This window comes from Sinohyriopsis cumingii, unplaced genomic scaffold (genome assembly GCF_028554795.1).
Source record: "Sinohyriopsis cumingii isolate HCF-2022 unplaced genomic scaffold, ASM2855479v2 utg000622l, whole genome shotgun sequence".
Lineage (NCBI taxonomy): Eukaryota > Metazoa > Mollusca > Bivalvia > Unionida > Unionidae > Sinohyriopsis > Sinohyriopsis cumingii.
In genome coordinates, this window is record NW_028315918.1 from 612,897 (window position 1) to 638,561 (window position 25,665).

The window sequence follows — 25,665 nt, forward strand, 5'->3', positions numbered from 1 at the left end:
GCGTACTTACGTTTATTAGGTACTAATTAGGTAGCATGCACGCTGAGTAAATTAATACTGCGTACTTGAAGACAATATTTTGGTTTGGTGCCCTTTCAAGGAAATTCAGGGGTCTGTTGAAATTTGGGACCGCCACCCCACCCCCACCCCACTCCACAAAAGCACAGCATATAAAGAAGTTTGTACATCATAAAGTACAAAAGCACAGCATATAAAGAAGTTTGCGCATCATGTAAGTACGAAAGCACATCATATAATAACAATTCTCATCTTAAGACAGCTCTGGCGTTCCATAGGCAATTCTTCAGAAAACATTGAGGTAGGTTGGCAACAGATTCCTTTCTCACGCACAACTGAGTTTCACGATCTGAGCAAGAAATTGACGAACTTTAACAAAATATCGTCTAGTTAGTAAGCTGGTATTCGTAATTGAGCGCTCGATAATAATTATTTCCTTTTAGTTAACACTATCATCATCTTTGCTTTGCCTAGATCATGCCTTTATCTTACATTACAACCTTTTTTTCTTCATTCTTATTTCTCCCCACTCTTTTCTAACTAACCAAGAACAAAACAGAAATTCGTAATTAGAACAGCTACGCTTATTAAGCTCTACGTTGCACATTATTCTAGTATAGGTAGAAAAACGCAGCTGCGGCATTGTTTGATGAGGTGTTTTGCTAAAGAGGACTTATTCTAGCAGATTTGTTTTATATATTACAAGCAGCTTACCTCGTATTCCATTTAAATTATTCTAAACGGTGTTAATGTTTCACATGTTTTTAAAAGTATATGTGTGACATATTTTCAAAGTGTATTTCAGTAACATATACTTTAAGTCAAGCGTATTTCAATAACATATACTTTAATACAAGTGTATTTCAACAACATGTACTTTAATACAAGTGTATTTCAATAACATATACTTTAAGTCAAGTGTATTTCAATAACATATACTTTAAGTCAAGCGTATTTCAATAACATATACTTTAATACAAGAGCATTTCAATAGCATACTTTAAGTCATTTAATATCACGTTTACTTTAAGTCAAGCATATCTAAATATCACATATACTTGAAGTCAAGCGTATTTAAATATCCCATATTTTAAGTCAAGCGTGTTTCAGTATTACATATATTTTAAGTCAAGTCTTTTTCAATATCACATATACTTGAAGTGAAACGTATTTCAATATTAACACATACATGAAGTTAAGCGTATTTCATTATCACGTACCAAAAGCGTCCACAGACTTATGTGTTGGGGTGGGGGTGGGTGGCAATCATGTTGCGCTCAGTCATTAAATTTTATGGATACAGGCCAAAATATGTTTAGAGATGAAACTCGGGTTGGGTTGAAAGTGCAGTGCGGGAGACCATTTCACGCACACTTAAAGTCAAGCATTTCAATAACTCATATACTTTAAGTCAAATGAATTTAATGAATTTCAAATAGGCTTCAGCATTATTTTATTGAAATTCCAACACTCTTTACTTAGAACAGCTGAATGCAAAGTTTCATTCATGTTTTACCAGAACAGAAATTGTTAAAAGCACGCAGGCCTGGCCCTAGGATGTGCGGGGCCCAAGGCAGCAAGCGATGAGAGGGGCCCCAAGCCCAAAACTTGTATTGCGGAGTTGATTTCCTGAAAGCGCGGACTCCAAGGCGGTTGCCTCGTTCGCCTTGCCCCAAGGCCGGGCCTGAAAGCACATACCACCGGATGGTCACTCTTTGCAATGAAAATTGTTTTCTCTTTCTTTCTTCAGAATGTTATGATTCTCGTTATTTTTCCATTTTTGTCTGTCTCTCATAGATTCTGCAATACATATGACATGACACCAAAATAAGTCAACCATGTATTGCTGGACATCTAAACAAGGTATACATGTATTTATTGCTGGACATCAAAATAAGTTATACATGTATTGCTCAATTATGGATGAAACGTAAAGATAAATATGAATTTAATTTTAGTAAAAATCAATATCAACACGAACTAGTCACTTTAATACCATTATTTATTTAAAAACTTTTTATTATTGTCTTTTTCGGAGGAGGGAGAAATAAACAAAAAGACAAAAACACAATATGTGGATACAAAAGTAATATTTCTTTAGATTCGTTGTATGGTTTAATATTAACACATATTTGTACATGCAGTTTGATAGCGGTAAGTATAACTAAATTACTTTCTTCGAACAATGCTAGTTGCAACATAGAATTAATTACTTTGTCACACCTTTGGATATCAGGTTGCATAACCTTGTTCGATATACGTAGAAATATAAGCTTAGAAGAAGAAAACAATGCATTTTAGAGACGACGGTTCTGCACTTTAGTAGAGGTAGGTCCAAGTTGTTCACATACAAAAATGGCTCATATGGATATAACACGAGCTTTAAATCACAGTTTGATTGGCATATGCCTTTGTAAGGATGCTTAACCACTCCCCACACACACTTTAATTGGTTAATTTTAATTAATGGTAATATCCAGAGAGAACAAGCAGGAAGACTACGTGATAAAAGTGATACTGAAGTAGCAAGTTATCCAACACCAAAACAAGAATTATTTGATGTCAGCAAAGACTGATCATTGGAATAATATATATCACTCACGATGCATTGGGAATATATGTATGTATGTATATATATATATATATATATATATATATATATATATATATATATATATATATATATATATATTAAAACAAAATCAGTTTTAAACCAATACTTTTTGAGTTCCAGAGTCAGAGAAACGTCGTTCAGAGGACTTGACGAATTATTATGTCCATCGGTGTTCAAATGATTCTGGGCACAGGAACCTCTCATACATACATACATACATACATACATACATACATACGTACGTACGTACATACATACATACATACATACCTCATCTTCAGACAGTCGAAAGGTAAACAACAAGAATCTCCACTGGCAGAATCTTCGATAAACTTCAAGTGGTAGTTCTAAGATTTCTCTCCTCCATAACCAGTCTTATGCAAGACGTTTCTTACACTCATTACGTATGTATAAACCATGTGATGTTGTATACAAAATTTAGGAAGTATATACGAGCATTTCGAAAGATGAACTGTTGTAGCTGTATGGCGTCAAAAATTTGCCTGATAAAATTTCGTTTTAATTTGTCTCAGTTTTCTGTCTATCACAAAAGGGCATAATGGAAACAGTGAAATTTTTTTTACCATTCGTATCTTTTTTCAACGACGCAGATAAATTTGACCCAGGTCCAAGTATGTTTCCAAAACTGTTATCTTACTTTTATTATTGTTATGTTGTTGATCATTTAACTACCTTCTGAAATAATCTATTGGTGCAAGTGTCAGATATTTTAAACCGGGTCAGTGGACATTAAAGAATGCTCTCCAGTTGGCGACCTACCTGGGATGGGCTTCTTGTGCCTAACAAATGCAACATTAACGCATTCGCCTTCCGCCTCTGCAGTCACAGGTTCGAAGTTGTACAGTGAAGTAAATAATATGTCCAAAGAAAACAATCAGCATACGAAACTGTTATACTTCCCAGTGCAAATCAATGCCAGCTTAATTCATGCTTTGCCCAAGAAGCATTTTCGTTTAATTAGGATAAACTTGAATATAAGATACGTACAACGTAATAAAAGCCCAAACCCCAATCTCAACTCCCAAAAGAGACTGATTTCAATATAATTCTTATTTTTGGCCACACAAAAAAAATAATGACAAACAAAACAACAAAACCCAGAACAGACGTAGACTTTGCAGTAAAAATCGTGCTGCCAAAAACAAAGAAGTTGCGATTTTGTCCAAAATAGGTCTATTTAAAGAAACACATATTGGATACCATTTTAATGTTACGTCACACAAATACATGAAGAAAAAAATGCAGTGTAAAGAATATATAGCATTGAAATTTACTATCGCACGAAAGTGAAATGGGTATACACGATCAGTAAATCATTTGCCAGTAACTGACACAAAACTAATTTCATATCAAGTACGATATTGCACGCTTGGTCGCATCACGATTATCAATTATTACTGCTCTATTAATAGAACACTACAGTTATTTTAAATAGCTAATTTGTCTGCTGAATGTTAACACAACATTCTTGCAAAATCAATTACGCGCTATATTTACCAAATCACGTTTCAAGTTGCCTACAAAAATTAACTAAATTTCCAAAGTAACTAAAAACTAAAATACTAACGTAACTAAAATACCACAGATGTTTTTGCTGCCGATGTTGCTGCAGTTCTTGTTGTTCCTGGAAACACCATTTTATACACTGGAATTAGTGCGACAATTCACCGAACTGTTTAGTCCTGAAATTCTTTTATTATTATTATTATTATTATTGAATGCAAAATTTCAACTGTCTACAGTAGCATCGGCCTGTTCTTGTCCGCTTCCTCGTTGCTATCTATTTTAAACTCTGTTACCGCGATTTAGAAGGTAAAGATACGAAAGGCTGTCCGTTCATACGTTTGTATGTATGCATGTACTAGTATTACGATTCGTCATTACGTCTTGTTACCACCATATGTATATTCCTATAAAACTTTTATTAATGTTGATCCGCACTGCGGACGAAAATGACGGGTTTATGTGTATAGTTGGAAGTACGGTGATGTACACCTTATCTGGTTTGGTGAAGTTATTTACGGTACAGTAACACAAGTATGTTATTTTTGTGCCAAGTCAATTGGATACAAGCGCCTTCCTCAAGGACACACACCGGTAGCTGATCCAAGCTGTTCTGGTGCTAGGATTGGAACCAATACCCTTTCGAGCGTCAGCCACTGAGCCACCACGGCTCTGATTTCTGGTGTGAACTATATCTTTGAAATCAGCGAATAAACCTCCTAAATCATCGTTTTTTTCTGCAAGCTGCATTTATTTCTTCCATAAAATTATTTCACTTTGGAGTGTTACGGCACAGCAGTACAAGTAGATTATTTAGTATCGAGGCAGCTGAAGTAAAGTGCATTATTATATAAGGGCACACCAGGGTGACCTATCTGGGCTGATAAATACAATTTTGATTATATACATTTTTTTAATTATAAAATTGGACGTACACAAGTAAAGAATGAAAAGCATCATAAATCTACACTTCATTACGCCGGTAGAAATACATTCAGAGATCACAAGTAGCACCATCGCATTTGCAAAGAAAATATGGTGACTAATGTGGCTTTCATGACTGACCGCTAAATCGTCACTTAACTAGCGCATGGGAAGCCAAATTTCAGGCAGCGATGTGATAAGCAGCTTAAGTCCTGGAACACTAGTTTGAACTTCCAGGCTTGACTGGGGGTGGTGGTGGTGGTGGTGGTGGTGGTTGTACATGTGCACAGCTATAAAAATACAAAAAAAACAAAAAAACAACAAATAATATAAAAAAAACTGACCAACCCAGCTTCTGCCCCTCTTACATCAAAGATCTTCTATCGGTGCTCGTGATTCCCTATCCAGTAAGCTCACACGAGTTATGCCCCTTTTGCCTCTATGGACAATAGAATTGAACGAATTTGTTCGGCATCTGCATTATATGCGTGGGAAAGGAACACAACAGTCACGTGTGTGTCACATTCGTACCCATTTACGGATCTCTCCATTTTTCTGTCACACAAACACAGAGTTAGAACAAAACTACATATATTAATCAATGAAAACAATGATTTCTTGAGCAAATATGGAATATTTCTGCTCAGTAAATATGGCTGACAAGGTGTACAAAATACATACTAAAAGAATGTCCTCCTCCAGTATTATAAACCATTTATTTACGATGCAGTTTAATACTGTACACAAAGTCACGTGGGTAAAGGAATGGAGATTATTACTCTACACAAAATCATGTGGGTAAAAGGGTTATTACTTACTAAAATGCTAATATTTGGAAGAATCTATAGAGGTATCATTCCCCTAGTTTTCCAAATTAGTAGGTCTAATTGACTATTGTAGAGGTATTTTACCCCACATTTTCCAAATGAGTAGGTGTAACTGACTATTGTAGAGGTATTTTACCCCTAGTTTTCCAAAATTAGTAGGTCTACTTGACAATGTAGAGGTATTTTACCCTTAGTTTTCCAGATTAGTAGATCTAATTGTCTGTTGTTGAGGCATTACACCCCATTTTTTTTCAAAAAAGGTGTAATTTACTTTTAGACTATATAAATTTGCAATGCCATCCAATGATGAATGAATTACATTGTTGCTATTTAACAGTATGTGACATTTATATACATTGTGTTCTTAACCTTTGTCCATGGTTGTAAGTTGTAAACAACATTTTAACATAGCTAACTTTTGTCCATGATTGTAAGATGTAAACATGTTTATGTAGCAAGTGTTCAAGGTCAGACTTGTATACAGTTAGATTAGGATTTTCTGTTGGAAATCATCATATTCTATTAATTGATCAGTCAAGTGAAAATGTGTATAAACAGAGATTTCATAAACAAATAATTCCTTTTTTTTAACACCAGTCTGTTAGTTCCATTACAGTTTTGTTGTCATTTAAGATGAAATATTCATTTAAATTAGTCATTGGAATTACTAAGTGCTCATTTACTTTGGATTAACATATTATTTTGAAAATTACTGTGAACTCATTCAAGGGCATTCTGGATTGCATCATTGTGGTACATCAGGACATTCCAGACTATGGGAATTCATTTGGAACATTCAATAATTTTAGACTTGTGATAAAACATTAAGGATTACATGAGATTTAATTCACAATAATGTGTCTCTCAAATGGTCGCTCTGTAACTAAGAGAAAAAAATTGTTCGATTTTACATAAAATTGTTGGTTTTACATAAAATTGTTGGTTTTACATGAAATTGTTGGTTTCAATTCTTTCTGTTATTTTATTTAAGATCTAGATTTGTAACAGAAATTTATGGCTCATCCAGGATATGTGTTATTTTAAAATATTCTGAGATAATAAATAGATTCTTTCAAAGTTTAGATCGCCCTTGTTTTGGGATTTTCATTGTTCCTGGTAAAGATTTTTATGTCACACACTTGAGAAATATTAAGTGAAACCAGCAAGCATTCACAATGTCATGTAATGTCAAGAACCTTGTTTCAGATCCTACCCAGGATGACAAAGGATGAGTTGCCTGAACTTGCTAGACTGCTTGATCTTTCTGATGAAAAAAGGTAGAAATAAAGAATATTTTGATTCAGTATTTGATGAGAAAGGATATTCTGGTAATTAATGCTTTTGGTTTGATTATTAAGTCTGTCTTTGATTTTTAACGGAAATGACATAAACTACAGCTTTAAAAAAAATTCAGAAAGAAATGATGAAATATAAATTCAGAGAGAGAGAGAGAGAGAGAGAGAGAGATTGTCCAGAGGAAGATGTTAAAGTTTTTAATATCTCTATTAAAGAAATTCAGATCATGGATGAGCCTCTACTGATATCTGTTGTGACTCTATGTCTTAAAATATGCAATAGAAAGTGTGAGGGGGCAAATTTCTGTTGATCTACAAAAGCACATTAGTTTCGGCCAGAGAACAATCAATTAGGTTTATGGGGACAGGCGCTTGTTAAATCACTATACTGCAATGATTTCTCATGTCTGGTCAGTAGAGGCAGAGATTTTTAAATTAAGCATTTGTTTACTTAACCGCAAGATGGACTATTAGGAACACAGCTAACTTCGATTTCATAGTGGAACTGTCAGAATTGAAATTGTGCAGAACTGTTATTCTGGAGTAGATGTCAAGTTGACCCCAATTTTGGCGCTTAGTTATAAAAGGCGGTAAATATATTTCATCTTGGTTGGTTACGCTAAATAAGGGACGTGTTTCCCACACAAAATTTCCTAGCTGTAAATATTCCCTCCATCGAAAAATCTAATTAGTCTAAGCTTTTGCTGCAAGAGTAAAGGTACAGGGGACTCCGAGATTCAGTTTGGAAGAAATTCCCTTGTAAAAAATTTGTCCAAGGGACCAGATGTCTGGAAAGTCAATGGACACAATTTTGGTGGTATAAACGAAAAACACTTGAAAGCACAAAAGGTATTTGCGTCAAATTCATGAGATTTGTTAATACTAATATAATGTTTTGCTTGAATTATTTGATAATAGGAGCATGAATTTAGTTGTTTAAATTCGTAGATCAATTCTCTTGATAAAAGTTTATCTGTGTTGAGTTTATATATATAGTTTATATATATATATATATATATATATATATATGAACTCGTACAATAATCTTCTTTATATAAGGTTGTCAAATTGTTTGAATTAGTCTTCTATTAGTCTTCTTGTTTTTATCGGAATTAGGTTCTAAGATTTCAGGTATTACTTTGGTTGATATAAGTTATGAGAATCCGTGTGAATTCACCAATCTCAGGTAATTTCATGTATGATAAAGACTTGAGTACATATTGACTGAAATTTAACGTTGTTAAGCCATGCAGTGTGATTTTATGCATGCTAAAGACTTGAATGTGTGTATTCGCTGAACATAACATAAAGCCAGGTAGTGAAGTTCATTCATTCATTTGTGTAACTGAGACGAGAGCAGAACTGAGTCTTGTGTTAATGCGAAGTGATGAATTAGCCATTAGGAAGTACATTAATCTTATGAACCCAGGAATGTTTTGGTCTGCCAGGCTTGGGCCGACTAATATCTTTCGTATCTGTTGAATGCCAATAGTATGATCTGATAACAAGAGGGGAGTAATGTTTCTGTCCCCAGTAGGATAAAAGACAGAACATTTAGGTTGTTCTCTGTTTTAAAAGGGGAAACATATTCTCAGACGTATCCTCAAATGTACCTATGCACTGACATATCCAAGTATCTGTGTATCTACATGCTTACATATCCACTTACCCACACAAAGTTTGAAGGCCGAAAGGAGACGAGACAGTAGGGAGTTTGTGAGAGAAAAAGAAAGGAAAAAGGCGAAATGACAGAGAACATAGTGAACATGGAGTGACCAGAGATAAGCAGGTTATACAATTGTACAAGGCAACGACTTCGATTGTCCACTCATTCGCATGATGAACTAATTCTATCAGGAAAACAGATCATCTATTTTTATAAATATATTTGTGTTTTGAAATTCGGTGAAAGAATTATTAAAAAAAGAAAAAGAAGTGCATCTTCCTAATGTATTGTATTATCACCATTGTTTATGTAATTGATTAAATTTTTATTTTTAATGTACGGGTGCTCAAGTCGTTCTGTTCTATATATCTGCTCAGATCTCTATTTATTCTACCTATAAGTCTACTCGATCCGGGCAATAACACCGAGGATGATCATCTCCTAGATAACAAGAACCAAAATAAAGCGGATACAATGAAAGAAGGTACATTCCACGAATCAACCCACCCCTTTTACAAAAGGGGGCAGGGGGCGTTACAGAAAGAGAGAATAACAAGTAAAATAAAAGCAACAAGTAATTTCTTTCTCCTCAATACAAAATGAAAAGTTAAAAGACACATAGTTTGGTGAATCAAATTCCTAATAATCATAACAGTCCAAAGATATAAGATGTTCCAAATGAGTTCCAAAAGCCTTGAATGTCCTGATGTAACATAAAGATGCAATCATGAATGTCTTTGAATGTAATGTATTAATCCAAAAGTCAGGGAGTATTTTAGTAATTCCAAAGATTAATTTAAATAACAACACAACTGTACACTCTGATCACAAATGGATTCCTGCATACCGACCTAAAACAGGTGTTGTGTATATTTAATTTGCTTTGTTAGTTACTCTTTTCATACATTTTTTATGTAATTTTTTTTGTACTTGACATGAATTTTTGAAATTTTTATTCTGTAAATAACTAGTATATAGCTAAAATATTCTCTACATGTATGACTGGAAGGAGGGACACATCATCAAGATCCCAAAGAAAGGCGAACTCAGCAACTGCTCCAACTACAGAGGAATCACACTCTTATCAGTACCAGGGAAAGTCCGGCAGAACAGAGCATGTATGGACCAAATAGCTACTCTTCGCACCATAGTTGAGCAATCGTTGGAGTGGAATTCTTCACTCTACATCAACTTTGTCGATTATGAGAAGGCATTCGACAGCGTGGACCGAGAGACACTCTGGAAACTTCTTCGCCACTACGGCATCCCAACCAAGCTGGTGAACCTGATCAAGAACACTTACAATGGAATGTCCTGCAGAGTCATTCATGCAGGACAGCACACAGACTGCTTCCTAGTGCGGACTAGCATGAGGCAAGGCTGCTTGCTGTTGCAGTTTCTCTTCCTTCTCGCCATCGACTGGATTATGAAGACACTCACCAGTGGGCCAAGAAATGGGATCCAGTGGACATTGTGGAGTCAACTTGAGGACCTGGACTTTGCCGATGACCTAGCACTCTTGTCCCATAGTCAGTAGCAAATGCAAGAAAAAACCCACAAACTGGCAGCCGCATCAGCACAGGTTGGCCTCAACATCCACAAAGACAAGACCAAGATCCTCAAGATCAATTATGCCAGTAACAACCCAGTCACACTGCAAGGAAGTCCCCTGGAAGAGGTGGAGTCCTTCACGTACCTGGTCAGCATTATCAACCAGCAGGGTGGCACAGACGCAGATGTCAAGGCAAGGACCGGAAAGGCGAAAGCAGCTTTCATACAGCTCAAGAAAATCTGGAGCTCCAAAGAAATTTCCTTAACTACCAAGATCAGAGTGTTCAACTCCAATGTGAAATCAGTCCTACTGTATGGAACAGAGATCTGGAGAACCACCAAGTCAACCGAAAAGAGAGTTCAGACCTTCATCAACAGATGCCTAAGAAGAATTCTCCAGATCCACTGGTCAGACACCACCAACAACACCAACCTGTGGCACAAAACCTCCAATCTTCCGGTAGAGGATGGATGAGATCAAGAAGAGAAGGTGTGGTTGGATAGGACACACCCTACATAAGCCGCCAACCGACATTACCCGACAGGCATTAAAATGGAACCCTCAAGGCAAGCAGAGAATTGGACAACCAAGAAACACCTGGCGACGCGACTTTGAGGTGGACATCACTAAGATGGGTCACACCTGGAGTCAGCTTGAGGGGATGGCACAGGACAGAAGCCTCTGGCGATCTTTTGTAATGGGCGTATACCCTGGCAGGGGTGACGGGCAAAACTGACTGATGGGTTTAATATCAGGATCATTATTAACACATTAACCCTTAGTGACAACTTTACGGGGCAGGAGGTAGTAGCCTACTGCCGAGCTCTGTAGCGTCATGGTCATGCATTATTCACTAAAGTGGGTGGTATTATAGAAAGGTAGACAGATATAGCTCTACAATGATACCAAATAATCTGGAATATCTAGTTGTACTACAAAATACAGATAGAAAAACCTCATTTTTTGGACCCGACTTTCTTTAACCCAAAATTTGCCCATGGTTGGAATCCGATTTTGTGTCCAGATTTTAGACTTTTTGGTCTCAGATCTAAGGCAAACCGGTATGAACTTCAAACAGACAGATGAGCCTTTGCAAAAAGTAGGATAAGATGGTCATTTGGAATAAAGAGTGGTCTTGATACAAAAATAATGGCTCCGTTTAGCAAAAAAACCAAACAAAACAAAACAACAGAACTCCAACTTTTACCCTTCTGCTCATGCGAGAGTCAAATAGCCAACGAAAAACGATGTTTCTAAAACAAATAGGCAGTATGTTATTGAAAGATGACCGGGGATTTGGTGTTTTCGAGTCTATTCAGAAATAGCTTTCAAAATGTGTTTCCTACTCGATTTTCAGGCGAAAATGGCAAAAAGCTTCAGGGGTTAATGTGTTAATAGAAGTAAACATGTTTGTTTTGGTCTGGACCTAGGTCATTGGAATTCCCCTACAATTTACCTGACTTACCTGACATAGTCCAGGTTATATATTATAATTTTAATAACACTTTCTAATTATAACTAACATTTTAATTTGTAAACATTAATAAGTTTCAAAAAAATTGTTTTCCATTAGAGTATATTTCTGAAAATGCATACAGTGTACTGTGACCCGAGGTCAAGCAGAGGACTGGATAATCTTGTCACAGGAAAGATTATTCATTCATGCTTTAACATCCAAGCAGAATAGAGTTATTTTTTTGCACAATATTTGATTTGAAATTATTCAAATTATTTCTTATCTGGAAATACAAAAGTTCTCTGATAACATTCTTTGGAAACAGACTTAATTTATACTGAAATTTAAAATAAGATTTCTTCTTGGATCGTATTATTGTGATCCAACAGAGACTGTTTGCACATAAACACTTTACAAGCCATCTTGGGCACATCAACACTTTCAGTATTAGACTTAATTTGGATTTCTAGTCAAGTTTGTTCAGAAACTTTATTTTTAGGGCTTGTGTCTTTAATTCCAGAATTATCAGGGATTTAATTTGCAATGCCATAAGTTCCTCTTATTATTTTCACTATATATTCTAGGGAAATAAATTATTTGTTGAATTTTACAAAGCTTGTTGCTTTTCACTCTTTTCTGATTCTTATTTTAAGAGCATAGACTCGTAACACAGGAATGAGTTATTTTTCAAATCTCTATTTATACACATTTTCACTAGACCTACATCATACTAAAATGTGAAGATTTACAACGGAAAAACCTAGTCTGAATTTAAAAAGACTGGCCTTGAACTCAAATGAAATAAAAACATTCTGTTTACAACATACAATCATGGACAGTAGTTATGTATAAAACATTAAGCACACAATATAGATTAGACATACATAACACACAGTATAACTAATTTTGTGAGATTTGAAATGAAAGGAACTCATTTAATGGTATAAACACCATATAGATTATTACATGTCCTCAGTATCCAGTCATCTTTACTGCTACAGTTAACATTTTGACATGTTTTTATGCCATTGGGTATATAAACTATTTAACAAGTAAATTTGCCTGTGAATGGTACTGGCTTCATTGTACAAGTCATTCCTTTTTACCCGTTTTATCATTTCTCATGAACAGCAAATGTGAAGAATCAGAAGACATTTTTGTATGCCATCATTTAATCATAGCAGGGTTAAATATGGTTTTTCAGGGTTTGACTGCTGTCAGATTTATTGCACTTGTAAATTCCACACTACTTTGTGATAGAAATGGCTCTGCCATCATTGACATACATTAGAACCTGTTTACAAGGCATCAACAGGATCTGTTAAATGTTTCTTTAAAAATCAGAATAGAGTTTTGTTATAGATAAAAATAATTACATCCTTTATAATTTATATTTCAACCTAAAATCTGATCAATCCAAGTTTGTAAAAATCAGGTTTCACTTTTCTTTGCCATGAGTTGAGTTCCCATAACTTTGACTTCTGACCTTGACCCTCAAATCTACAGGTTTGTTTCTTATCCTAAACACAAGCCACCCACAAAGTTTGGTCTAGTTAGGTGATATAATATTAAAGTTACTGTACAGAAACCATTTTTATTCTTGCAGTCTCAATGACCTTGATTATGACCTTCCAATCCCCCTAATAATAAGCTTCTTCCATACCCGAAGTGGAAGTCATACAAAAAGTTTGGTCAAGGTCTGTTATAAAAAAAATTAACTGTGCAGAAACCATATTCCTTCCTTCGATGTCAGAGATATTGACCTTTGGACCTCCCATATCAATTGACTTCCTCCTTATGTAAGCCAAATAAAAGCCATCCACATTTGTCATGCTCAGATCTGTGATGTGGAACTAATGTTACTGTGCATAAAAAAATTTCTCCTTTCAGTCAGTGACCCTGCCATTGACAACTTCATCTCAAAATCTTTCTGTTTGGTCATGGTAGATAACTCTGCCATTGCCGGTCCCAAGACTGGGTGTAAAAGGAGGAGGGTTGGGTGTGGGTTAGCGACCAGACCCTGTAAAACCCAACTTGCTACAAAAATGCAACTGACTGAACTGAATGGTAGATGGTATAGAACTCCCATTATTGTGTGGGAAGGAAATAGTGAACAAACAGATGGATGCTCAAAACTCTCCATTTTTTGGCAAGCATATAAAAAAGAATAGAAACTTAATCATATGTTTTATTTTTAAATGTAACATTATTAATTCTATGTACATCATGTATATATTTAAATAACCTCTTTTATCTCTATACTTCCAACACATATACATAGAAAATGCACTCTTTGTTATAAAAATATTTGAATACATGTAACATTTGCATATGCCGTTTATAATTTATGATCTTACAGAATACAGTGATTATATATGCAAATAAAAACACATCATTGGACAGAATATTTCAAGTAGTGACGTTATAGAAGGGGAAAATGCATGCAACACAAAAATTGTCTGTTTGCATATAATGAGTACTATCTTCCATAAGCAGGAACTTAGGAAATTAAATTTTACATAGTCATGAAAAACATAAGAAAGAGTAAATGTCTTTGAAAGCAGATCCTATAAAGAAAGTGATTTTCTTCTTGAAAATATGAAACATGATTTGGCACATAAATAAAACTTGGAAAAAATATAAATCATTGTGTAGGAGTTGTGACATGCAATGAAAAATCAATTTGTAAAAAGATGACATTAACTTATTGACTTTAGCAGTGATTACAGTATATATCAGGTGTAGGAAAAATATGTCCCATTGGCCAGATCTGCCCCATGAAATGGTTAATCCATTAAGTTACGTCGCTAGGTGTGGCTTTAAAAAACTTGCATGCCACCTGCACATGGACAGATTTGAGATATCATTAATCTGTAAAGGTGTTTTTGACCACTTGACCATCCAGGGCCCCAACCAGACTTTTCTAAGTTGAAAATAAGCCTAAGACAGGTCACCATCAAGGCCTATGGAAGTCTCCAAAGCAACATCCTTGATAAGGTGAAGTAGCTCTGCAGAGATTGCCATGCCAAGGACATCAACAACACATGCCAGGCAGTACTAAACAATGTCTTGATCCCCAAGCACCAATGACTATCAGTTTCTAACTGGGGGCATTGGGGTTGAGAACAAGCACAGGTCCCATGAAAATCCCCACTTGTGATGTCCTGGCATCCAAGGGAGATGGGGTTCTGAGGGGCCTTGCCAGCAATGGACCTTAAAGCTAGCAGCTTAACCCAGTCAAATCATAGAAGGGACAGACTGTTCACCATTTCTATTGCTTAATAAACCTTTCTGAACACTTGCTGACCCTCATAGAATGCATTATGAGCAGAAGGTCTGAGCTCTCATTTGCCTCTGAGACCCACCCCCATAGTTTGTGTTTGAGCTAAATCCTCACAGGAAGTGATGGGACCACACTTTTTATTAGCAGTCCTTTTAGACAGACAAGGACTCTCATCCTTCGTCTAGAGGGGAGATCATCAGCCTCTCTCTTCTTTGTTAAGATCCACTGGTTGGGGGGTGAGGGTATTGACCAATGATGGAGCATCCTGGAAAGCAAGCAATGCAGTACTGGTAGGAATTATATTACTGCTATGAAAAGTTGAGTTTCATGACACACTACAAAAACAGCAGGAATAATTCTGTTTTTTTTCTTCCAAGAATCAAAGGTCCCCGTCTAAGAAAGGGCTTTCCTACTGAAGAGACAATTGGATTAAAATCGCTATTGCTGACATGAAGATCTGATGGGCACAAATAAAAATGTTCCAATAACCTAATAAATTCCAATTCCACGTTTTAAAAATCTGAAAACTGTGATCTGGTTGGTGAATCAAAAAGTGAGCAGAACATGATCTCATATTATCAGATAGATATATCAAAAGATCTCAATTTCAATCCAATTTATTGATTATAGTGATCCATTCTTCTCAGTCAGTAATGTAGAAGGATATTTAGAGTGGAAATGTAGACCATGATCATGCAAAAAATGATGACAGTGAAAGTTTACAAATTGTACATGCCAAAAACTATCACAAAAAGCACACAGCATAACCTTTTGAAAACAATATGGACTGACAATTAGAAGTTATTGTTTTAAACACAATATACATACCAACAAATGACAAGCATATATCTATATTATATATCTATACACCTTGAAAGACAGTTACATAGCACAATGTTTGAGTTATAATTTCTAGAACAGTTACAAGTCACAGCATGTTTGAGTTATACATTCAAAAAGACAGTTCCATACCACAATGTCTTTGAGTTATAATTTCCAAGACAGTTGCATACTACAGTGTGTTTGAGTTATAATTTCCAACACAGTTACATAGCACAGTGTCTTTGAGTTATAATTTCCAACACAGTTACATAGCACAGTGTCTTTGAGTTATAATTTCCAACACAGTTACATAGCACAGTGTCTTTGAGTTATAATTTCCAACACAGTTACATAGCACAGTGTCTTTGAGTTATAATTTCCAACACAGTTACATAGCACAGTGTCTTTGAGTTATAATTTCCAAGACAGTTACATAGCACAATGTCTTTGAGTTATAATTTCCAACACAGTTACATAGCACAGTGTCTTTGAGTTATAATTTCCAACACAGTTACATAGCACAGTGTCTTTGAGTTATAATTTCCAACACAGTTACATAGCACAGTGTCTTTGAGTTATAATTTCCAACACAGTTACATAGCACAGTGTCTATGAGTTATAATTTCCAAGACAGTTACATAGCACAATGTCTTTGAGTTATAATTTCCAACACAGTTACATAGCACAATGTCTTTGAGTTATAATTTCCAACACAGTTACATAGCAAAATGTCTTTGAGTTATAATTTCCAAGACAGTTGCATACTACAGTGTCTTTGAGTTATAATTTCCAAGACAGTTACATAGCACAATATCTTTGAGTTATAATTTCCATGACAGTTGCATACTACAGTGTCTTTGAGTTATAATTTCCAAGACAGTTTCATAGCACAATGTCTTTGAGTTATAATTTCCAAGACAGTTACATAGCACAATGTCTTTGAGTTATAATTTCCAAGACAGTTGCATACTACAGTGTCTTTGAGTTATAATTTCCAAGACAGTTACATAGCACAATGTCTTTGAGTTATAATTTCCAAGACAGTTACATAGCACAATGTCTTTGAGTTATAATTTCCAACACAGTTGCATACTAGTGTCTTTGAGTTATAATTTCCAAGACAGTTACATAGCACAATGTCTTTGAGTTATAATTTCCAAGACAGTTGCATACTACAGTGTCTTTGAGTTATAATTTCCAACACAGTTACATAGCACAATGTCTTTGAGTTATAATTTCCAAGACAGTTGCATACTACAGTGTCTTTGAGTTATAATTTCCAACACAGTTACATAGCACAGTGTGTTTGAGTTATAATTTCCAAGACAGTTGCATACTACAGTGTCTTTGAGTTATAATTTCCAACACAGTTACATAGCACAATGTCTTTGAGTTATAATTTCCAAGACAGTTGCATACTACAGTGTCTTTGAGTTATAATTTCCAAGACAGTTACATAGCACAATGTCTTTGAGTTATAATTTCCAAGACAGTTGCATACTACAGTGTCTTTGAGTTATAATTTCCAAGACAGTTACATAGCACAATGTCTTTGAGTTATAATTTCCAAGACAGTTGCATACTAGTGTCTTTGAGTTATAATTTCCAAGACAGTTACATAGCACAATGTCTTTGAGTTATAATTTCCAAGACAGTTGCATACTACAGTGTCTTTGAGTTATAATTTCCAACACAGTTACATAGCACAATGTCTTTGAGTTATAATTTCCAAGACAGTTGCATACTACAATGTCTTTGAGTTATAATTTCCAAGACAGTTGCATACTACAGTGTGTTTAAGTTATAATTTCCAAGACAGTTGCATACTACAGTGTGTTTGAGTTATAAGTTCCAACACAGTTACATAGCACAATGTCTTTGAGTTATAATTTCCAAGACAGCTGCATACTACAGTGTCTTTGAGTTATAATTTCCAACACAGTTGCATACTACAATGTCTTTGAGTTATAATTTCCAAGACAGTTGCATACTACAGTGTCTTTGAGTTATAATTTCCAACACAGTTGCATACTACAATGTCTTTGAGTTATAATTTCCAAGACAGTTGCATACTACAGTGTCTTTGAGTTATAATTTCCAAGACAGTTACATAGCACAATGTCTTTGAGTTATAATTTCCAAGACAGTTGCATACTACAGTGTCTTTGAGTTATAATTTCCAAGACAGTTGCATACTACAGTGTCTTTGAGTTATAATTTCCAACACAGTTACATAGCACAGTGTCTTTGAGTTATAATTTCCAACACAGTTACATACTACAATGTCTCTGAGTTATAATTTCCAAGACAGTTGCATACTACAGTGTCTTTGAGTTATAATTTCCAAGACAGCTGCATACTACAATGTCTTTGAGTTATAATTTCCAAGACAGTTGCATACTACAGTGTGTTTGAGTTATAATTTCCAACACAGTTACATAGCACAGTGTCTTTGAGTTATAATTTCCAACACAGTTACATAGCACAGTGTCTTTGAGTTATAATTTCCAACACAGTTACATAGCACAGTGTCTTTGAGTTATAATTTCCAACACAGTTACATAGCACAGTGTCTTTGAGTTATAATTTCCAACACAGTTACATAGCACAATGTCTTTGAGTTATAATTTCCAAGACAGTTGCATACTATAGTGTCTTTGAGTTATAATTTCCAAGACAGTTACATAGCACAATGTCTTTGAGTTATAATTTCCAAGACAGTTGCATACTACAGTGTCTTTGAGTTATAATTTCCAACACAGTTACATAGCACAATGTCTTTGAGTTATAATTTCCAAGACAGTTGCATACTACAGTGTCTTTGAGTTATAATTTCCAAGACAGTTACATAGCACAATGTCTCTGAGTTATAATTTCCAAGACAGTTGCATACTACAGTGTCTTTGAGTTATAATTTCCAACACAGTTACATAGCACAATGTCTTTGAGTTACAATTTCCAACACAGTTACATAGCACAGTGTGTTTGAGTCATAATTTCCAACACAGTTACATAGCACAGTGTATTTGAGTTATAATTTCCAACACAGTTACATAGCACAATGTCTTTGAGTTATAATTTCCAACACAGTTACATAGCACAGTGTGTTTGAGTTATAATTTCCAACACAGTTACATAGCACAGTGTGTTTGAGTTATAATTTCCAACACAGTTACATAGCACAGTGTGTTTGAGTTATAATTTCCTGGAGGTTAATACTTCCTACATAAAAGCAAAATGTAAAGGCAATTCAAAATATCATATATATGTAACACCATGTACAATTTCTTAAAACGTGATTGGATGTCAAAATAATTACTGGCAAAAATATAACTTCCAGCCTGTACTGAAATATAAATACATGTATATGCAAAATTTTCCTAAACTTCTTAGCAAAACTTGAAAGGCATGAGAAATTACAAACAGAACATTATAATCCTTTCATTCCGACATTATGTCATTCTGCCTTATTACTGATCAATGAAAAATAGAAACATTTATTTTACTTGTAATTTTTGTTTCATATTCTTTAACATAATGTTAATTTCTGTTACATTTTATTGCTAATTATCTGTTGCACTTCAATATCATGCTAACATTGTCCTGTCTTATTTTGCATTTATCTCTTACAATGGTGTAGTCATGCTAATTCAGAAAACATTTGTACCATGTGGCTACTATTGACTATACATTGTTGATCAAATTTTTGCAAATCTGGAAAAAGTAGACACCATCAAATTACCCTGTTGAGTTCCTGGTATAAGGATTGGTGTAAACATTTCTGACAATTTACTGTATCGCCATATGCCACTCAAACGTTTATCCATGCCGATACCTACGGATTATCGATGAATACTGCTACAGTCTCACTGGAATCTTCATGGGCTTTCAGGCCTAATCTACATCATATATCTGACAAGCACTATACATATCTCCATTGATAAGTCACATACAACAGGGTCCAAAAAAAAATAGACCACACCATCAACAAGGGTGCAAGTTACCGATGGAACTAAAATAACTTATGGGATGCTATACCTCTGGACACTGAGAAAACCTGTGTGTGGGGGGGGTCAATAAGATTATTTAATTATTCAATACTTGTTTTATGACTGCACTCGGAATAATTGTCAATAAACACCTATTTCTAATGAAGTTATTTATAAATTACCTTTCTTTTCAAGATACCCAGCTTTTGAAATATTATCATGAACATTAATTACTTCAAGAGGTTTCAATAACTATCAGGTGTATGGAAAAACTATTTACATCACTGCTTTTTGTTAACTATGGTTCCTTTTTTCCCCCAAAACTAACAACAATTATTTCATGAAACAACAATCAAAGTCAAGACTCATTTTTTTTGTTCTGTTAGTAAAATACTGATGCCATGATTTTGCTACAAGAATAGCAAAACTTATGATGGTTACACTGAAACCAAAATTAAAATATATGACTAAAACATGAATTTCACTTGAAATAAAACTGATTTAATTGGTATTTATTAAAGTGTTGACACCAGTAGGCATTGGTGACACTGTCAATGACCACAATTTTGCTGAATATTATTATTTGCAGTGTACTAAGAATGTTTGGAAAGAAAATTTAACAAAATATGACTTATTAAAAGTTCATGATTCAAAACTCCAAGTATAAACCATCATCTTTGATGATAAGAGGAGTGATATATCAAGAGCTCATTTATAGATTCTGATTGTCTAAAAAAAATTCAGACTAATTCTTTGGGTATTTTCTGGAAAAGAAAATGGGATCCAGGACTGACATGCCATTATAAGTGGGTTTATGAGTTGTATAGACATAAATTATTGAGGGAGTGGCGAATACCATGTAAAAATTAAAATCAGCACAATTTCAACATTTTTCAGCCATTTTTCAGGAAATGTTCAGCAGGCATTAAAAATTAACAATAATTAATATTAGGTAAGTCTCAGCATAAATTAATTTAATTCATAATGCTATGCTAATTAATTTAACACTAAATAACACAAGGTAAGTGCCAGCATAAATTACTTCGATCCTATATACTATGCAAATGAGCAGAAAACATGAATATGTCTGCTCTGGCAATCAGTCAATTCTACTGTGATAGATTTTACAAGTGACCAATTACAGGATAGACTATTTACAGCAATATCAAATGCATATATTATCCTTTTTACTGCATAAATCTATGCCACCTTACTCAATGGGTTCTTAAATTTTTTGCTAAGTCTATGCCAGCTGAGTCACCAGGTTTTTAAATCTAATAAAACAGTTCAATGCAACATTAAAATAAGTGATCAAGATTAATATATAAATCTCTGCTATGTTCTTTGACTGAAAATCAAAGTGCTGTGAGCAACAATCTCTGCTTGATTTAAAGGCCTGGCATCAGTATCTAGCCTTCGTATAGGAATCTGGGTGGGTGGAACACGTCGCTTTATAATGGGAGGTCTTGGTTGTTGTCTGGGTAACACATTCTCAGAGTTGGCAGTAAACAGACTGGTCTCAAAATCACTCAGACTAGCTCTGGTGTGCTGCCCTCTTGACTGGTTATCTGACTGAGTATCCTCCTCATTGTCAGATTCACTACCTATATTAGGCACCACTTGCAGACTGTCATAACTGTTGGCTTGTGTTTGCCTGTGTAAATAATTCCATAACAAAAATTTAATGCAAACATTAGTATTAGTGCAGTAAAACTATTTACTCTAAATCAATGCAACCAACAAATCAATTCTGAACAGTTTCTTTTCACTTTCTATTCTGAATCAATCTTTACTTTCTAATTCCAGTGGTATCATAATTAGATGAACTCAGATCACTGCATTGTTTTAATTATATATTATTGTTTTTAATTACTTGTATAAAAAAAATGAGAAAATCTGAAACTATTAACTTAAAACTATTGGTGAACAACTATTTTCTTCACAACAGTCTTTGACACATACACACATTTGGACTAAGGAAAGCAACTCAGAATCAAACTGGAAGATAAATGGACCTTGCAATAAATGCTGACAAGCAGGTTGGTTCTTCTCAAGCCTAATGTAATTATGCAGTACCTAAATAAGATAGTAACATAGCTGTCAATGTCAGATGCTGTTAATTTATTCACTTTGACGGGAAGGTGGGGAAAGAGTGATTTTAATGGTTTTTTTAAATAAATATTCAAATGCAATGCACATACACCCTCCTCACCCGATGATCATATACACCCTCCTCATCCAATGATCATATGTACCCTCCTCACAAAATGATCATATTCACCCTCCTCACCCAATGATCGTATTCACCCTCCTCATCCAATGATCATATACACTCTCTTCATCCAACGATCATATGTACCCTCCTCACCCAATTATCATATTCACCCTCCTCACCTGATGATCATATACACCCTCCTCATCCAATGATCATAGACACCCTCCTCATTCAATGATCATATGTACCCTCTTTACCCAATGCTCATATTTACCCTCCTCACCCAATGATCATATGTACCCTCCTCATTCAATGATCATTTGTACCCTCCTCATCCAATGCTCATATGTACCTCCTCACCCAATGATCATATTCACCCTCCTCATCCAATGATCACATAACCCTCCTCATCCAAAGATCACATGTACCCTCCTCACCCAATGATCATAATCACCCTCCTCACCTGATGATCACATGTACCCTCCTCACCTGATGATCATATACACCCTCCTCAAACAATAATCATATTCACCCTCATCATCAAATGACCACATACACCCTCCTCATCCAAAGATCATAAGTACCCTCCTCACCCAATGATCATATTCACCCTCCTCACCCAATGATCATATGTACCCTCCTCACCCAATGATCATATTCACCCTCTTTACATGATGAGCATATACACCCTCCTCACCTGATAATAATATACATCCTCTTCATCCAATGATCATATGTTCCCTCCTCACCCAATGATCATATTAACCCTCCTCACCCAATGATCACATGTCCCTCCTCATCCAATGATCATATTCACCCTCTTCATCCAATGATCATATACACCCTCCTAATCCAATAATCATATGTACCCTCCTCACCCAATGATCATATTCACCTTCCACACCTGATGATCATATATACCCTCCTAAACCAATGATCATATACACCCTCCTCATCCAATGATCACATACACCCTTCTCATCCAATGATCATATACACCCTTCTCATCCAATGACCACATACACCCTCCTCATCCAATGACCACATACACCCTCCTCATTCAATGACCACATACAACCTTCTCATCCAATGACTACATACACCCTTCTTATCCAATGATCATATACACCCTCCTCATCCAATGATCATATAAAACCTCCTCATCCAATGATCATATACACCCTCCTCATCCAATGATCATATACACCCTTCTCATCCAATGATCATATACACCCTTCTTGTCCAATGCTCATATACACCCTCCTCATCCAATGATCATATACACCCTCCTCATCCAATGATCATATACACCCTCCTCATCGAATGATTTAAACGATTGAGATAAAATATCCTGTATTTAATTCACACAGTAGCAACCTGGACAAACTTTAAAAAAATAAAACAAAAGAAACTAAGGGTAACAATAAATAAATGCAGAAATGTGTCAGACATCATTTTCTTAATGCATGTCTCTCACATATTATCTATATATATTATATACTTGGTATTAAATGGTCCATAATGTTATGCAAGATCATATTAATCAGTCTTCACAAGGTAACTAAACTGACTCAGATTTTCTTCTTTAAACAAGTTATCCAATTACCTTAGAAGAATTACGACTACCTCACAAATCGAGCCCTCCAAGATAAAAACTTAATAGCTAAAAAGCTAAAACTTATCTGTCCATCAAGGTTGCAGTTAGATAGAATGATCTCCCTTCGATACTGGAATTGGCACCAAATCCTGTGAATTCTTTAGTTTTAACTTCTGCTTGTGCAGAGTAGCATTCTCTCTACAGTGAGACCTCACGAAATACATACAAGCATTTTGGAAGTTTTCATGCTTAAGGTGGCGCTATACAGTTTCGCATTTTGCATAGGGTTAGGAATTTAAAGAAAAAGAATGTCCCCGGCTTTCCTCACTGGTTATACTGGCTATTTAAAAAAGACCTTGTATATCTTAGGTATAATGCAAAGAACCTTTAATTCCCTTTATTTTGGTGTATGATTGATGGGTGTACTATGGGTTATAGAGTATACAGTTTGGCCTTACTTCAAATGTGCACCTTTCAAAAAAGTGCTAGCTCTACTTGGTCATTTTCACTTCCTGAACTTCAGAGGTCAACTGTATAAAAAAGAGCTGATAACTTTTTTTACATTTTATATATTTGGTAATTCATTCATTGCACTTTCAGAAGCTGGTATTGTCTAGTCTGGCAAAATTCATTTTCCCTATTTTAATAGCTGCTATGTATAGTGTACTTTAGACTAATTCAGACTGATTTTTTAACACAAGGGAGCAGTCATTTTAGTTAGCAGTGTGCTTAAATCATGTAAAATTTCCAAAAGTACAATATCCAAAAGAAATATCATCCACATTACATTAATGTAGCATAGAGGTATGCAAACATTCTCTCCACTGTGCATGTTTTAAATGCGAACTACTTCACCTTACAAACGTCACTCTCTCAAAAGTACATATTATCTGGTGAGCGCCACCTAAAGCATGTCAGAGGAGTTTCATCTTCTAAGGGAAGTAAGTCCCTCTATAAACTGCTAACTTTTCTGTTCTTTCTTTTGCTGTTGACAAAGTTTGTGACTTTTCAGTATTATCACTTTAGGTCTTGGTACCGTATTTCATGTTATTTTTTGTACACAAAAAAATAGTTATCAATTTCAGTGTACGAAAAATTATATGTAAAATAAATAATTATCATTTGGTGGTACTGACCATGTACATAAAATAAAGGGATCATACCTGAAAATGTTTTATGGAACACACGCTACTCAACAACCTAATGGTACAAATGTACAATGTAAACATACATTTTCTGTTTTATTCTGCTCTCAAGAATCTAAAAATAAAAGTGCTCAAAGATTTTTGTTGTTATTGGTGAACGAGAGAGAGAGAGCATTATGTCTCAGTGTGCAAGCTCATCTGCTTTTAGAGCCTATGCAGCTGTTATGTTGTGTAATGTTGGCAAAATGTATTATTTATTGGTAAATTGTATGCAACGATATGAGACCACGTTGTCAAGAAATGAAGTGCAACTTGCATTTTTACATTAACAGTAATCTCATCATATTGCAATAAAAAATAAAGAACTTGAAATCAAGTTTTAGGTAATGCGTGCGAGCATGCGCATATGTGTGAGAGAGAGAGATGAAACAAAATTTTGTCAGTGTACAAGACTGTATTTATTCAGGGTAGTTTTTATTTGTATTGTTTGCAATGAGAAAAAATGACTGTTACCTGATGATTGTGATAATCCTCATGTATTACGATCCTACTATATTCCATTATCAATAAACACCACTAAATCAACAATTCATTCTTGTTTTAATTACGATGTACATCGTCACAACAACCACATGGCTATGCAGTGTTATTTACATGGTAATTAAACTTGCTTAGCCTTTGTGTTATTCCAGATGAAACCAGACTGAGAGCAAGAATCGACAGAAGAGGTCAAATCAG

At 35.0% G+C, this 25,665-nt stretch overlaps 1 protein-coding gene and 2 long non-coding RNA genes across 4 annotated transcripts in view; 1 reads left to right on the forward strand and 2 right to left on the reverse strand.

Moving 5' to 3' along the window:
* Window positions 1–175: 175 nt before the first annotated feature.
* Window positions 176–25,642, forward strand: LOC149773640 (uncharacterized). Its single transcript, XR_016417338.1, has 3 exons — window positions 176–232; window positions 7,114–7,184; window positions 25,620–25,642. It is a non-coding gene; the product is annotated as an uncharacterized LOC149773640 (long non-coding RNA).
* Window positions 1,424–3,038, reverse strand: LOC149773641 (uncharacterized). The gene is made up of 2 exons (XR_016417331.1): window positions 2,903–3,038; window positions 1,424–1,818 (listed from the first exon to the last, which is right to left on the reverse strand). It is a non-coding gene; the product is annotated as an uncharacterized LOC149773641 (long non-coding RNA).
* Window positions 14,047–25,665, reverse strand: part of LOC149773642 (serine/threonine-protein kinase 40-like) — a 59,721-nt gene continuing 48,102 nt past the window's right edge. For both annotated transcript variants that reach the window (XM_089946232.1, XM_089946231.1), the window contains exon 9: window positions 14,047–21,624. In XM_089946232.1, coding sequence (XP_089802358.1) covers window positions 21,306–21,624 — 319 coding nt within the window. In that variant the 3' untranslated portion in view covers window positions 14,047–21,305. The remainder of the gene's footprint in view (window positions 21,625–25,665) is intronic.